This window comes from Anabas testudineus, chromosome 15 (genome assembly GCF_900324465.2).
Source record: "Anabas testudineus chromosome 15, fAnaTes1.2, whole genome shotgun sequence".
NCBI classification, from domain to species: Eukaryota; Metazoa; Chordata; class Actinopteri; order Anabantiformes; family Anabantidae; genus Anabas; species Anabas testudineus.
Window position 1 is genome coordinate 2,691,829 of NC_046624.1, and position 17,504 is coordinate 2,709,332.

General features: G+C 37.7%; 1 protein-coding gene across 7 annotated transcripts in view; it reads right to left on the reverse strand.

Moving 5' to 3' along the window:
* Positions 1 to 17,504, reverse strand: part of LOC113159612 (regulating synaptic membrane exocytosis protein 1-like) — a 69,053-nt gene that overhangs the window by 12,727 nt on the left and 38,822 nt on the right. For 3 of the 7 annotated variants that reach the window (XM_026356395.1, XM_026356391.1, XM_026356396.1), the window contains 10 exons: positions 17,320 to 17,419; positions 16,112 to 16,235; positions 14,594 to 14,611; positions 13,405 to 13,451; positions 12,860 to 12,975; positions 12,619 to 12,749; positions 11,974 to 12,145; positions 10,863 to 11,016; positions 8,890 to 9,052; positions 8,292 to 8,396 (listed from right to left, as the gene is read on the reverse strand). In XM_026356395.1, coding sequence (XP_026212180.1) covers positions 8,292 to 8,396; positions 8,890 to 9,052; positions 10,863 to 11,016; positions 11,974 to 12,145; positions 12,619 to 12,749; positions 12,860 to 12,975; positions 13,405 to 13,451; positions 14,594 to 14,611; positions 16,112 to 16,235; positions 17,320 to 17,419 — 1,130 coding nt within the window. Of the gene's footprint in view, positions 1 to 1,825; positions 1,910 to 3,496; positions 3,587 to 7,464; positions 7,525 to 8,291; positions 8,397 to 8,889; positions 9,053 to 10,543; positions 10,601 to 10,862; positions 11,017 to 11,973; positions 12,146 to 12,618; positions 12,750 to 12,859; positions 12,976 to 13,404; positions 13,452 to 14,593; positions 14,612 to 16,111; positions 16,236 to 17,319; positions 17,420 to 17,504 lie in introns of all 7 variants that reach the window. The other 4 variants (XM_026356397.1, XM_026356392.1, XM_026356394.1 and 1 more) reach the window with 4 other exon arrangements.

The window sequence follows — 17,504 nt, forward strand, 5'->3', positions numbered from 1 at the left end:
ATCAACACACACACATACAAATACACACAGTCCCACTTATGATATGAATTATGGACATCGTGAATTCTAATTCATTGCTCAGAGAGTCTTGGAGGGCACACAGAAGCAGCAGATGCAAATTCCCAGAAAAGAAAGTACACTCGAGAAAGATGCAGGAAGCAAACTCAACAAGGCAGGATTTCACACCATAACTAGTACAAGCTACCAGAAGGTCCAAAGAGCACAAACTTGGCACCGTGAAGGAAGGAGGAAGAAAAGCAACAGGACACAACTATGACAACAACATCCACGACCAAAGCCTGTCACTTCAAGTCTGAGCGTCTAACTACAAACCAGAAAAACACCACCCACAGATTGTAAGCCATACAAGCAACCTTTTACACAAATGTGAGTGACTAATTATGAAACAAAGTACAAGTTGTCAGTGCCGGGGGGGAAATTTTTTTTGTGGCTTTTACCATGACAAGTTGTACAGCATGGATTATATTCACTCTCACTGTGTCCAGCTCATTTATCACCACAGGAGGGTACAATAGGGAGCTAAACTGCAAAGCTTATGATTCTATCTTGTATTTTTGCATTAAAGTGAAGCCCTTTTTGCTTCTATTGTAACCAAATTAACATATTAAGAGAAAATTAACATATTTGCTTTCTTGCTAAGAGTCAAGGCCAATTCATACTTTCTGTGTCTGCTTTGGAACCTGTGACATAAATTGAATCACCTCCCAGGTCCGAGAGAGTCAGGCCAAACATTTGCTTCTGCAAGCTCGGCATGTTCCAGATAAGTAGATTTGTTACCTTGAAGGTATGCAATGCTAATTTCAACACCCTTGGCACTGTTCAGTGAGCTGAACACTGAGTTGTACTCTGTGAAGTACAACAAACCAAGGAGCTCTTCTTCTTGCTGTTGCTACTGTCCAGAGATCTCATTGTGCTTTGTAGTGTGCATGAGAGGAATGTGTCCGTGTGTGATCCCCCATGTGTAGTATGAATAGAAGCGTATGAACATCTGTCGTAGTGTAGTAAGTGTCCATGTGAGGGCAAGTGGAAAGGATGTATTGGCCTTTTGAAATCACTCATATCTGTCCGTTAAACATAAAGCTCCAGCTGTTGATGTAACCCTAAAGATACAGATAGGAAGTGTTAGCCTAACAAGAGTTGAAATAGGGGGAAATACAGTGAAAACATTAGATTTTGTTTGTTAATTAATAAAATGTAAACTAAACCAGGCCAACTTTAACATCCTGGTTGCAGCTTTATACTTGAAAGAAAGATATGAGACAGTTATGGTTCTTCACATCTCACGTTCAGTAATGAAGCAAATAAATGTAGTTTCCCTACTGTTGTACTATTTCTTGATTATACTTGATTTTTATCATACAAGATAAAATCACATGCTGCAGAAGAATATAGAAAGTTTGAAAAGAATTAGGTTGCTGACTCAATACAAGCTATTCACAGGAATATCAGAACTTTGCAGAGAGCAGTAGTGGTAATGGTAGCTGCAAATACAAGGTAGAGCTTGACATCTGCCTGAAACCAATAAGACCCAACTGAACCAAGAGGATTTCAGTCTGGTTTAAGAGAACATGTTCCTTACATTGAAGGAAATAAAGAAAGACAGAAAGAAAGAAAGAAAGAAAGAAAGAAAGAAAGAAAGAAAGAAAGAAAGAAAGAAAGAAAGAAAGAAAGAAAGAAAAAGAAAAAAGAAAAAGCCTCCATTCACTAAAATGCAACAAAACATTTAAGGATTTGCGTCATAAAATAATGGCATCAGATCAAGTCAAGCTCTAGGGGAAGCGATTCGGGATCCACAAAAGGGTACCTGTCATCTTCAGGGGAAGCATGTTGAATAAGAATCCTGGGACTTGCTGGACGTCTCCGGGGCAGAGAATGTGACAAAGATTTTCTATGTGTACACATACAAAATATATCACCCATATGACCAAATCAGCAATCCATAGTTTCATTCCATTATTTGCTATTCACATTTTTGTGCCAGCAATGGCTACGTGTTTTTTTTTTTGTTTGTTTTTTTTTACCACATATTAACACTTTAGTTCATCTGTTGAACATTTTAGCAAACAGTTGTGTTGTTTCCACATCCAGCGTGCTCAAAGCACCCTTAACTTTGGACTCATGTTTCAGGCCACCCAACACATTGAAGGCTGATATTGAAGCTTTACGTTCTTTATGTTCTTAAATTCATCAGCTCCAAATATACATTTTTTGTGAAAAACAACTTGAAAAGCACTCAGCCACTTCCTGGCAGTCACATAGTTTTAAATGTGTTACCAGATCAAAACATCATGACTAGTATGGAGAGGATCAATAATTACAATGACCCACAACTCTTTCAACATATAATGAGATGTGAGCGTTGCATTAAAACAGACTCAACTAATCCTTCAAGGTATTTTAAATTTTGGGGAAGTAATGGTTGACCAAGGAAGAAACACTGTGATCAGACATCTCTTTTGATCAGGCAACTGATATTTAATATCTCAGTCTTAATATGTTGACTTTGGTAATACTGGAAATGGTTATGCTGCTCTGCATTACTAAGAAGTGAACAAAGGACTGGTTGAAAAGTCAGTTGTGATGAGGCCAGAACTTTGTGCAGCTATATGGGAAGTGTTTCATATTTAGCTATAGAACGTAAAGAATTTAGTAGCATGCGTAACAATAGGGGAACCAATTCAAGAAATTTCTCAGATCAGCAGCTTGCCACACTTTTTCATGAAGTATGGTTATTGTGACCATAAATATTACATTTACTGTATGGAATTACAGGCTGTTTATCACAAGATCGAGTAATTGCTCTGCAATTTAAATGAAATTGCATCAAATTAGTGTGAAATAAGTTGAAAATCTATAATTATTAGGTAATTTGGCCACAAATGTAATTAAATTGCATCATGTAAAACAAATCTATAAAATAATGTTACTGTAAAAAAAAATTGAGTGTTGAAATTTCAGTTTTTCACATTATTTGGGTGAAATATTATCTTAATAATGCACACTTTTCCAGGTATTTTATATAAGAATTTCAAACTGTAATCACACTACTCCCTTGTGTTGTGTTGTATTCAAGTTGACATAGAAAAAAACACATCTATAGTGTTTAATATGTCAATTACATTCAATGTACTAAAAATGTACTGTAACATGGTGCAATGTAGCTAAAATGACACAACTGAACAAATAAAAACACTACAAATGGTATAGGCTAATAGACAATGAACTGGTGTCAGTTTTGAAATATGGTTGCACTTTCAAAACCTGGTGATTATGTCACCAAGACATAAGCACAGAAGCTGCTAGGTGGAAGAGTGATGAACAGCTGGGGTGTGAGTAGAGCAAGGAGGGGGAAGCTTAACTTTCAGTTACTGCAGGACCATTCAATAGGGAAAGTTAATTACAAAGATCAGGAAAAGTTGAGAACAGGAAACTAGAAGAGGATTAGAGAGGGGGTGGTGGAAGCAGAGGCTGGTACCTTTCAGTCTCTGAGGAATGAGCATGATTGTCTGGAGTCAGACAGTTGGCACTAGCGCTCCTAACCCTGTCCAGAGAAGGCTGAAGATCACTAGAGGCACCACATCACAACATGTCATCCAATGGAGGAAGAAGAAGAGGACGGGGAGAGGAAAAGGAAGACAGGAGGAGAAGACAAACACAAAGAGAAAAACAATGGACAAACAGAAAAAAAAAAGATTTTAAAATAAAGTGTGGTTAGATTCCCAAAATCATAAAGCTAGTCAGTGGGCTAAACCACGATTGGCTGGCTGGTGTAAGAGTTAATATGGTTGTCATGGAGATGAAGTATGATAAAAAACAATTTTACTGTCAAAAGAATGGAAAGCTCTCAACATTAATAATAATCTATTTGTTCGAGTATGTGTCTCACCTAACACTCACTTCCTCTGTGAACATTGGAAGGTTGTGTGTGGTGGAATGGCGTGTTGAGGTGAGCAGTGGCGGTCCAGCGACAGAGCTTATCTTTCCACATGCAGGCAGAGTGGAACTAGTCACAGTAAAGAAAACTTCAACAAACAGCATGCGTTTGCAAAGTAAGTAAAAGAAAGAAGGCTGAGCGTGAGTTCGGCAAGCTTCCAGTGCTGTGGAATATATCAACATAAAAGAAGTGTGAAGTGCCTACGAAGCGTGGAGAGCTTGTGCGTCTCCATCTATAAGCATGTCCTCAATCTAATATTAACATACACTGCCTTCCAAAAAACAGGTCACACACTCTAATATTTTGTTGTCATTTCGCCTTAAGCCTTGATTACAGCGCACATTTGTTGTGCCATCATTTTTGATAAGCTTCTGCAAGAATCACACCATTTATTCCCGTCCAGAGTTGAATTCATTTTTCTCCAAGATCTTGTATTGATGATGTGTCATGCTCCCTGAACCACTCTTTGACAATTTGAGCCTAATGAATTCTGGCATTGTCATCTTGGAATATGCCTTTGGGAATATGCCTTCTTCCACTGGACAGTTCTTAACCCAGATTTAGTAGTTTCAGCATCTTCTCCTTAGATGGTTCCTTTACTTGATTCATGCCAATAATTTGACTCTTCTGAAAAAGATTAACATCTTTTCCACGACCACAGGACTTGTCTTCTGACAAGGTTGTATAAGAAATAAGAAGCTACTCACTGCATCAGCTAGGGTTCAATAACTTGTTGCCAGCTGAAACATAATCATCCATGCAGTTGTGTCCAGTAAAGGACGTATGAACCATTATTCTATACGAAGAAAATGGTTAAGATATACATTATAAATAGACACAGAGACATTTTTACTGTTTTTCCTGTGTCAATTGCCAGTTTCAGCAAGGGGGTTGTACTCCTGCTACAAAAAAAAAGGGTCAGCAGAGGGCGCTCTGAGATTATTTAAATCTGTACAAGGTGCTCTTGTAGCATTATAGATCAGTTCATGGAGTAATAGGAGACCTAGTGTGCATCAAGTGGATGCCCAGTAATGTAAAGGTTTCTGCTGACTACGTTATTGTGCTTGTACAGACTCTGCACATTAAACGTGTTACACCAGCCTGGTCGTGATGGTCTTCAGTTCTGAGTCTGTATTATCGAGCGGGAGGCTTTGCTGAGTTGAATCAAGGTGGTGGCTTTATTATTTTTCTTTTTTTTTTGGACGGTCAGTGTAGTTTAAAACTCATTAACTCCTTCACCATTGGTTGGGAGAAATTCATACTGGCAGCACAAAATATCTAAAGGTCACAGTATGCTTCAGATGAAGTGAATAGAAAGGTCTATCAGACAACATAAATGGAGATTGTCTGATCAGACAATTTCACTTACTCACATGCGAGAAAATAGGCAGGTTTCAACATTTCTCTTATTCTTTGTATAAAGTCTACAAAATACAGATTTCAGGGGTGAATCATGCCCAGGCACAGTATGGACTGTCAAGTGGGAGTACACATTTAATTACAACCACCTATCCTTCACTTGTGTTCTTGAACATCCCATGTGAAGCATACTGAATCCTTATCTGTGGACTTAACTGTTTGACTGTTTGCTGACGCCGTGGAATAAAACTGGCATCTTAAGTGGCAGTGTATTATTGTGCCTAGCAGATCTCCTGATGTTAGCATGCATGCAGCAGACAGAAGGAGAAAAATGGAAGGAATAGTCGTAAGAGGAGAAAAAAGAAGTGTGTGGGAGTGTTTGGACAAAAGAAAGCGTAAATAAAATACCACTTAACCAGTGATTTAATAAGTAGCACGCTCAGCTTATTTGAACATCCAGTAGGTTAAGCTTGTTCAAATCAAAGTAAGGTCGGTGTCATGTATCAGGACTGTCAGTTACTTCCTTCTCAGCGTCACATTGATGTCTAACATATTTCTACACAGTGCATTCTTTGCTGAAATCACTGGCAAAGCTTCCAGCGTCAACGTTTCTGCAGTGTAAGCGAGTACAATTACAGCACAGCATGACAGGCATACAAGTATCAAAAGCTGACGCTTATATCTACTGACACACTCAAGTACACCATCCCCTCTTAAACACATCCTCCTGTATTGAACTAGAAAGTGTTAAACATTAGCCTTTTACCATTCTATCAGAGAGGTAGTGTTGCATACTGAGATTAATCTCTCTTCAATGGCAGATACAGATGTGTTCTGAAGATGTACAGTAACTGACTACAGTACATGTCATACACCTGTTTAATGTGTTAATATTTCAAACTGTATTAGAGTATGAGACCAGAGTGGAAAACAAAAACAGAATTGATAAATAATCAGTAGTATGATTTCTACTAGAGGGTCAAGAGTGAATGTTTATAGATCTTTCCATGAGACACATTTTTTAATAGTTTACTTTTTACTTAAACTGACATTTAGAGGGACAGTGAGACAATATCTGGGTAGACTTTGCTTTGCTTCTAGCACTAACAATCCATCCAATCTGCCTTGTTGTAGAAGCGCAGCCTGCTGAGGATCCAGCCCAGCTTGAACGGGCCTGTGCTGTCCTCTTGTGGATTTGAGGCAGTAGTACAACTGGAAATCTGCTCTGCACTCTTATTTTTGCTGGAGCTAGCTGATTTTTTGGTCTACTAGCATCAAATCACAGTAAATGGCAAAATAAAAAGTGGATGTTTCCTAATTACAAGCATTGTATGGATACATCCACAACCTGATGCATGTCATGTCAGGAAGCTCCACTCCAAAACAATTCAGAGGAAATATAGAACTTTTACTATACTCCATTCATTTTTCAGCATTAGTTACTAGGTACTTTATGCTATTTTCTGTTCTAATAAAGTAATAAAAGTTAATTTGTCACTATTATTTAACCACATGGTGTTTTTGTTCCGCAGTTTGACCTTTGTTTTTTTATGAGTTACTATACATCTTTGCCATAATCTTTACCTCTGAGAATTTGAACAAAATCTCTGCACTAGACTTCTACTGTACATTTTATCAAAAGCATCAAATTCACATTTTAAAATACATTGTTATCTTAGTGGAGTACTTTTTAATTGGTGGTAGTGGAATATGTCTAGGCTAATACTTTTAGCAACCCTGCTAAAAACTACAACCTCCAGCTATTTAAAGGATTTTTATAGACTAAATTAAACTACAAATACCTAACAGCAACATACTGGAAATTGATTGTTAGTGTTTTCATAAGCTTTGTTGGAAGTTGTCAACACGTTTTCTGCCTAACACTGATAAGAACATTGTATTTCTATTATGTTCTGTACACATTTTGACATGATGCATGATTTTACAACACAAATTTTTTACAGTGAAAGTGCCTTTCAAATTAAAAGTTCCATCATATTTGAGTGAATCAGCCTTTCTTAGTGTTTTCTGCTCATTCCTTTCTTACAGTATTTTACAGTGATGCATTCTGTCTAAAACACTACACACATAAAGCTATAACTGAAACCAGACCCAAAGTGTAAAGAAATTCTCATGATTGGCTAGTTTACCTGGTGTGGAGGCACTCAGCACTTTTGCCTCGCATTGACTGGTGGATCATGATGATCTCACTGTGGTTACCATGGGGATGGATGACACATGAGGAAATCAACAACAGTTAAAAAACCAGAAGATCAAGGGAAAAAGAGGGTGAATAGGACAGAGAAGTTGTTGTTGACTGCTACACACAACACACACACACACACACATCAAATGCCACAGAACTTTGCAACCAAAGCCTCAAATTCACTTTGGACAATATGACAATAAAGTCAAATCAAGCAGCTGCTGCCCCAAATGTAGTTAGAGGCCCAAGGAATACAGAGAGACATGGCTAAAACAGACGGCAAAACCTTCTTAAAAAAAGAAAAAAAGCTGTTTATCCCTAACGATAAAGTTTTAGCGATGCTCACGTCACACTTACAGCATGGTAACAGAATCTCTTTGCAGCAGACACACAGTTTTGCACAAAAATCTACGGTCTCATACCAGCTGCGCAAATGATAACACAAGCAGTCATAACGTATACAAAAGCAAACAGTCAGAATAATATAAGCCACTGGAAAACAACTCTGATGACATTTATTCTACATACAACCAGGTCCATAAATATGTAGATGTAGGTTAATTATCATTATCTTGCCTTCATTCCATGGTGTGTGATATTCCCTCACTGGTTAATTTACAAGTAGGTAGAAAAAGGCTGATTTCAGAAGTTGTATTACCGTTTGTTATTAGCCTTCAATATGAAGTTCAAAGAGCTGCCATTACCACTGAAGTAAACCATCATATGGACTTGACTGTATATCACAAGCAGTGTGCACACACAGACACACACCTTTCGTCCAGGTACTCTTCCTCCTGCTGGCGACCCCTGGCAGCGTCGTAGTAGCGGGTCGGAGATCGAGAACGTCGAGCGTGAGGAAGCTCATCATCCAAACTCCTAACAAAAAGAAAGAAAGACCGAAAGTGAAAGGAAGAAAGAAAGAGTTGTGTCGGGATAGTGGTCAGGCGGTATTGCAGCAGACTCTTGGCAGGGCTAGTTTGGCTTGGGCAGTGAAAGTGGAGCTGGCAGGACTGTATGTTCTGCATCAGACAGACATTTCATTAGTAGATGGACTCAGGTTACTGCTTTCCAACAAACTCTCTCATCCCTCCTCCATCGCTCTCACTACCATCCACCTCTTACAGCTGGTCACTGTCTTTTCACCAGGGTGATACTGGTCATTTATTAGTAATTTTTACCAGACCATCAGGCCATGACGCCCACACTCATTTTACCACTTAATTACCTTAATCTTTACACATAACCAGAGAGGTTTTAAAATGTTTCCCACTCAAATCAAGAGAAGTATCACTTTAAGTATCATCAAACTGATAAATGTCTTTTTTTTTTGGCCAAAAAATCTCTTCTATAACATTCAATCAATCCTCACCTCTGGGTGGGAACATTGGGCGGCCGCGACCGGTTGCGCCCCTGTTCCTCACGGTGTGGTGAGACAGACCGGGAACGTATGTGATGGGTGGGCATCCTCTGCTGCTCCGGCACCTCCAGGGTAGACGTGGGCTCCCGGGTCCTTTCCCTGCCACGCCCATCTGCTGCTAGGTGGGAATGGTCATGCATGTGCACACACAGGAAATGTAGGTGAGTGCACAGAAATATTAAGGTCAAACTGGGAAGGAAATATAATATCCTGTACAGGGTCCACTACTTTAATCATGGGAATTAAAAAAAGAAAACAAAGAAGACACTTTAGACACAATAATAAATAAAATGTTAGTAGCCTACAGTTTACTCTTGAAGTAGTTTATATGCTAACATGTAAGCCACCAAACATATTTTCTTATATATATAATAAAACTGAAGCCAGCTACTTTCTGTAACTGTGTTGTGTATTTTAAATGTAATAAATAAATGTAGTTAAAAGAAAAAGTTTCCTTTCTGTGGTGGTGTAGCAGAACTATTTCGGAAGATAAAAATATAAAACAGAGAGATTAATCAGCTACAAAGGTATCTGTGCAACTGTGTCAGGTTTTGTTGTGGTCCCAAGGTTGCTGGCTTCATTTCCAAGACAAGAGCAGGCCATTAGCTTTACTTTAGGAACTCATACCAAGGTTTTTCATTTATTTCTACCACACATGGAAATTAAAACAAAAAGTTGATCAGTGTAATGCGCTTTACTTTACCATATTTTCTCTCTTTTTACTCATGACAATAAACACAGATGCATGGTTTGACTGATACGGCAGTAATTTGTTTTGTGATTGAGTCACTGATTTGTTTATATTTGGATTTAAAATATTCAGTTTAACTGCTTTCTTGATGTTACTGCTAATGTACTAATTGTCTGAAAGGCAATAGATCCTCTCTATTGCATGGAATCCAGCATAAATGCATTTTTTTTATTTTCATATGGAATTCTTTAAGATATCCTGAGAAGTATGTCATCCGATTCTGATAATGGCCAAAGCTTTTCAACCAATGTACTGTATCAGTCTAACCCTGACATACAAAGACAAAGACCCTAACAGTACAGAGCTGTACAATAATACACACAAAAAGTATTTCAATGTACAATTTGATAGTGGTTAGTAATTAATTTTGTCAGTGTTAAGATAGTACCCATTTTAAAGCTTATTTGAGGAAACGCCTGAATGGAGCATGGAGTCTGGATGGAGTCTGGATGGACCCCATGGCAACATGTAGTCTTCAAACAAGAATGTTTCCCACACATTGATTTATTTGTGGTGACCTGTCATATTCATTGTCATCTCTTTGTTTATTTTCAATATTGATGCAAATTTCATTTTACATTTTAAAATATGCAGGGAATGGTTTTAATTAGAAAATAATTCAAAATAACAATATAAATGACCAATATTTATTATAAACAGAATCAAAGAAATGAATAACAAACCAAAACTAATTTGATTTGTTATGGAGACTTTAGAGTCAATTCAAGTCCTTAACAGTTGGTAGATTCAATACACACATACTGATCCAGCAGAGCAACAGCCACAATAACACCACAAATAAAAACAAGCTTCGGGAAACACTTCATGTAAAACTAGGAAACAGTCTTGACCCACCTTTAGACACTACTGCTGTACCCTCATCAAATTCAGGCTCTGTTACACGTTGAGAACCTAAACAGTCATAAAGACACACACGCAGACACACATAGATATTCACACATATATCCACATGCATGCATTCAGGCACAAGTGGAGTATTAGGAAAGGACAGCAGAAACAGACATTTATATTGACACACAGTACAGTGATAAACAACACGCAATCTTTATCCTCTTATACAGTGACACATGCATGTGCATTTTATACATATATATGTATAACTAGACATACAAGTAGGTGCATCTGCAAAACACACGCATGCTCTCAGACTCACGTTGCAGCTTCTTTGCAGGCGTGTCTGGGTGCGTATGTCGTCGGGGTAGGAATGGGGAGGGTCGGGGCAGCGGTATGGATGAGACATCATGGGTTTGGAGTGGATACCAGTGAGGCTTGTCATCCAGTAAGGCCGTCTCAAGCTCTATCAGGATCTGTTCAAGTCAAAATCCACACAGGAAATAAATGTGTGGCTGCTCATTCTATGGGCAAGCCACATACAGTATGGCACTGAAGAAGATATATATTTTGGGTTCTGTTTTAGATGCACATGTAAGTTAAATTAGCTTTTGATTTCTGGTGGGTCTCTAGCAACCCTGGGGGAAATATGTGGATGTTTAGTTTTTTAAATGTGCCTCTGTGCTCACCAGCTAGTTGCTAACATGTAGCAAATACTGGGTTTACCACAGCTTTTTTGATGAAAAACAAGTCCCTGCTAGTACTGGGATTAGGGCTGCCCCCTACATATAAATGATATGAATCAGAAGTTTATAAGAGATTTAGTCAAATCTTATTTTTTTCAGTTAAATCACTGCATATTTTAGTTTGTTTTAGGCCTGTGTGTATGTAACTTATGTGCCTTTCTTCTTTAGTTTGTATGGTGCAGTATCTTCTCAGTGTATATGTTTCAAATCAATAACACTTAGATCTTATAGAGGTGTTAGAGTCCCTTTCAATGTAATGTCCTTATTAACATTTGGTAGATTCAGTAAATAACAAGACTTTCCAAATCTAAATTGAGCTTTTATTTGCCTAATTCAGTTTAAAAATTACTCTGGCACAATACATCAACATGTGTTTAATATGTTTAATATTGTAAATGGTCGCTTAGAAATAAAATAAATAACATAAATAAAAAATAACAAGGCACCTATGTCAACTATCACACCATGCACTTACAAAGTGATTTTTAAACTCCCAGCATGACCCTTACTCTCAATTACTATAATATTTAATCTAAAAACAAACAGAAGATCAAAAATACTGACCTAGAAACTAGAATGGAGATGTGTGCATGTGTGTGTGTCCTCTTGTGTGGCGAGCAGTGTTAGCAGATCTTTAAAAAGTTAGGACAGTGTGTGTGTGTGTGTGTGTGTGTGTGTGTGTGGTACCTCTCCCATAAAGATGCTGTCCTCCTCTGGTGACCTGGGTTGATCCCAAAGAGTCAGCTCCAGCATGTGGTTCCGAAAATCCCTGCGATGGACGTGAGTGTAGACAAACGTCTGGTTCCACTTGGGCTCGCAGGTCTTCTTCACTGCTTTTGTCCTTCGTTTGCTCTTGTCACTGTGTTAAAAACATACATAGTCAACTGAGTTCCGTTTATGATGAACTTACTTTAATTATTATGGATTATGTTATATTACTGTTATATTTGCAGTTGTTTACATATTTATAGTGTATCACTTTATTTGGAATAAAATCAGCTAAAAGATGCTTGTTTGTTAAAAAGGTTTGTTAAAAACAGCTATGCTACTTGATCCTTGACCCATTCGGGCTGCTTACCCTTTGCCCAAATTAGATTTTTATGAGAGTAAGAAAACCGATCCATAATTTGAATTCAGTGTGAAAAATTACTCTATTGTGGTTCAGCTTTTTCAATTATTATCAGTTTAGGCTTTGGATTTGCCTGTAGATGAGAATGTGGATGATTGTTTCTGTGTGTGATAGTGAACTAGTGGAAACTAATGCAGGTTGTACCCCAATGTCATTGGGAGTATAGCTAATGTAAGGATTAACAGTAGGGGTAATTGGACTACCTGCGGTCAGGGAGGAAGTACACTTTCACGTACGGGCTCCTTGGTCGCCCGTCAGGCCGAAGAGAAAGGTCTATAGCTTGTAACACGTTGACTATTAGCTGGTGACCCACTTTGTCATACCATAGCTTCACCTGAGCAGGAAACACATACAAACCAATCTTATGCTTCATCTTCATTTTAACACAAATACACACATCTAACAGACATCTAACACATCTACAATCAAAGTGCATGGACTCACTGAGAGTTGCCCCGGCATTAAATGTGGAGCATCTGGGAGCATTCCGGGACTGGAGGGAGATAGGACATTTAGGGATGGTCTCTCCATCTTCTGTGACTCAAAAGAACTGGAACCTGCTATGAAGACAAGACAGAAAAAAAAGATTTGACATACTTTTATTTAATGGCAAATGAATCTGGGGCTCAGCATACTTCACTTTCACTAGTATAACTTACTGGTCAAAGTCATTAACATTGCTTTGACTACATCAATTCACTCTGTTTCGAACAACTCAATATGCCTCAAAGTGCCTGGCATCTGTGTATCCAGTAACAGAGCTGATACTGCAATATTTAAAATAATATCTGACACTGTGAAGCACAAATTTAGAGAAAACACAATGGCTTTGTTCGTGTTGTCACATAAGCAAAGGTAGTAGTGTAAAAAGATGTATGTAAAGTACTAGTGTGTATGCAAGTAAGATGCAGAAATACAGAGAACATACAGACATACAGTACAAACATTAAAATACAGAGATGTTCCAACATCCCTCAGCGGATACCTACTAGATTCTAATGGAGGGTGTGATGTGTCTGGGATTCTTGGGATATCACTGAAATAGAAGCAAAAAATACACAAGTCATTCCCATATTAACATTTAACCATTTTAAATAAAGTCAGTAGCGTCTGATGCACAGGCATACATGCACATTGATGTAGCATCAGTTTACAGGTGGAACATAACATTGTAATAAAAAACTCGTCCAGAGTAAAATGTTATATGGGTCAAAGTCATGGAAAAGCAATGTGAGGATGTGAGTAGAACCAAGATCCTTTCATGACTGCAGTGTTTCCCAAACTCATTCACATATGTTTGCCAGGCCAATTGTGGTCTGAAATAATAATGGGATGAGCACCAACAGAGTCCTGCCCACACTGTAGATCAATTCTGTCCAAAATGAAGGATTACGTGGGAAACACCAGAATCCAATATATCAGCTCTATCATATAAAGAATGCATGATAACCTATGTAACACTTATCAGTATAATTAGAGTTTCGAAAATTGTGTTCAGAATTTTATTTTGAAGTTTAATAACAGAATAATCATCTTGGGAATAGAAACTGATCATTTCTATTTAAAATAATTTTTATCTGTTAACTGAACATGTGAACAACATTTTCCAATGGAAAAAGGGCAACAACTCACATGTACAGATTAGGAGTCAGAACATGGTTAGCCTCACTTTGCATAAATACTGGAATAAGCTAGGCTCCACCTCCCAGCTTCGGCTCTCTATGAGACTGATAACCTTTTTTTTTTTCTCAGACAAACAATATATATTTTAGTTTTTATACACGTGAACTCAAATATTAAACTGATAAGTGTTTCATGGACCCTAAGCTGGCCTGGAGTCCATTTCAAAATAAAAAATTTAAACATAAATATGAAATAAAATAAATATTGTTTGCTTTATGAATCCCAGTGTTCTAATGTTCAAAACCAAGGAGTTAAGAATTAAGAAAGCATTTTAATTAACACTTGATAAATGGACATTTCGCACTGGCCATTTTGCATCCCGTAAAGTGTATTTTCAGTTTGCTTAACGGGCATTTCCATAAAGCCGATATTGGCTTCACTTAGCATCCCTGATAAATGGGATTCACTTCAATTAGGGACACAAAATGGCACCAGCAAAGCCAAAACAGTTTCCATAAGCATGAGAAGTCCTAATGAAATGGGCAGATTACTTACTGATATTTTCTATAAACCCTTCGCGAGTGTTTGGAAAGAAATTAAAGACATTCAACTTTTTTCCATCATAGAGCAAATAAAGTTAAATCTTGAGAAAATATGGGAAACCCTAGTGTGTAAACTGTATAAAGACCAAACAAAATTACAATAAGCTTATCTTACAACACAAAAACAGGCACAATGTCAATGAGTAACAGCGGAAGAAAGTGTCGTGTGAAAAGGACCTTAATGTGGAATTTGATCAATATTTCAGTATCATTTTACATCTAATTCTAGATTGTGTCACCTGGAGGATTTATTTCAGATGTGTCAGAACATATTTGATTGCAATGCTTTATTTTATTGGTAAGTAATTTTCTAATAGCTTTATTATATAAAAATTTGTGCATCTCAAAACATTTATAGCATAACTTCAACTGGACTTGTTTTAAGTTCTTGAAGAGGTTTTGTGTCAGAACTGATAATGCCTTCTGGATAGAAGGCTTGAAGAACTTATAACGTCCAGTTAATACTGAAAAGCAATTCTGGGATAACCGTGACCTGAATAACTGAGAATCTTCACTGTCATATCATTAAACAGTAAAATGTGTGTGTGAGAGAAATTTTTTCAAGCTTTTTTAGAAACGTTTTTATTTCTTATATAAAAATAAATTTAGTTGTTTCCTTGATTTATTTATTTGTTTTTATTTTGGTGGTTATTTTATAATTTATTTAAAATGATAGTCAAAAGGAGGTTGTTAAATATTTTCAGCTAGTTAAGTTTAGTTTAGTCTGCAGGAAAGTAATCAAATAGAAAATAAACTCTGAAAAATAACTGTATTTATTTACTTGGGTTTAAATTGAGTTCTTTCACTGACATTTTCCCTATCACTAATACCTAGTCATATTGTCCTTTCAACATCCAAAGAAATTAAAAAGATTACATTACAGACCTGCAAAATAAAAAGAAGGATGAATATATTGTCAATAAAGCTATAAGGTCATAACACAGCATTGCTTCATAGACTAATTCAACTATGCCTACTAGAGCCTATTCAACCATCCATCCATTCTCTGATGCTGGAGCCAAACCCAGCTGTCACTGGGGTTAGAGGCGAGGTAAACCCTGGACAGGTCCATCACAGGGCTGACATACAGAGACAGACAAACATTCACACTCACATTCATAGCTATGGACAATCTAGAGTCACCAATTAACTAACTGGAAATATTGGGGTGTGGGAGGAAGCTGAAAAGTACACAGCGGAAAGCCACGCAGGTACAAAGAGAACATGCAAACCACACAGAAATAAAAATCTAGCCGGATTCAAACTCAGGTTTTTCTAGCTGTGAGGTGATTTTGAATGCAGTCACTCAGTCATAACACAGTCGAAAGTCCTTGTCTTGTAATTTATCCAAGGTTAACCAATTCTGAGACCACTGGTTAAGTAAGGAATTAATTCAGCGTAACATGCTGACTTGTGAATATGCCCCCAGTCAATGTGGAAGACATTTAGGTGGGTTTCATTCCTGACTTACCCAATAGGTCTGGATACCACCAGCTCCACTTGAGGCTCAGCTTGAGACTCCAAGATGATGTTGTATACTTCCTTCATGGTCAGCCCTGGTAACAGTTTCCTGTTCCACTGCAAAACCTCGTCCCCTGAAATCAGATTTGTACTTGCATGGATAATTGTTTGTGATGGTGCTTTTAATATACACAAAGCCAACAGTGCGGAACTAAAAGTGATTTAAACATGTCACCTTTATCAAATCCAAAAAGTGGCATTAAAATAATAAATAACTAAAATAATGGAAATAACTCTCTACACCAGTAGGTGGCAGCAGTCTCTATGCATCATTTCAAAAGGAAAAGCAGAAGAAGACCTGGGACTGAAGCTATACAAACTCTTAAAGCAGCACCAGGCAGTGCTTTTTCATTATTGTTAACTTAGCTTTTTCGCAGCAGCCTCTTCCTCAGCACAGTTTATAGCTACCTCTCATCAAGAACATTTCTCATACATTAGTTAAGCTGAACAGCCACAGAGTGGTCTGCCGCCACTGCCAATTAAAGCTGTCCAACTGGCGGCAAAGCTGCCGACATTGGTCTGACTTGTGCCAAAAGTACGGGCTTGGTGTGTCATGAGCCTAAAGGACTTCTGTCTTTCTGTCATTTCATACTGTACAGTAAATACAGTATGTCCTTGACATGATCCTATATTGGCTCATGTGTTCCAAACTTGTAAGTCTGTTGAAAGGCAGATGGGATACAAATACAAATAGACACAATCAGTCAAATCTTTCATTCAGTGTGGGCTAAATAAGCTATTCTGGCTCTAAATGACCTTAATGAAGAAGGATTGATTTGATTTGAAGAAAGTGTTATGAAGTATATAATGGAGAACTGAACCAGGCTCATGGGGGGGCGTGATCTCAAAGACTGCCCATTATTTAGCCATTTTAATGTTTCAATCTATCAGAATTAAGACATCATTTGAATCATGGCAGCCAGGGTTCATGTAACTACAACAAACCTATGAATTGATGTTATTATTTTTATCCACACTTTATATGACACTCAGTCAAAGTGGGCTGTCAAGGGTCTAGGTGTTTTTGGGCAAAGTTGTGACTTTTTTCCTTTTTTATCTTGTTACATTGAATAACTGTTTGCCAAGCTGAAACTCATTTAGATCCCATTTTTTGGGAGGTCCTGCAAACAGTTTGATTGTTGTGAATGTTCAGGCTACCTGCTCTGAGATGTCCCACCACATCAGCCAGACTTCCTTTCTTGACTTTAGTGATGAAGGCACCTAATCTCCCTGACTCTGTTACTCTGCCTCCCACGACCTAAAGAGAGAGCGAGATTAGTGTCATATCCGTGACATCACGCGTACACAACAGTGACTGAATTGCACTTTATGTAAAATAATAA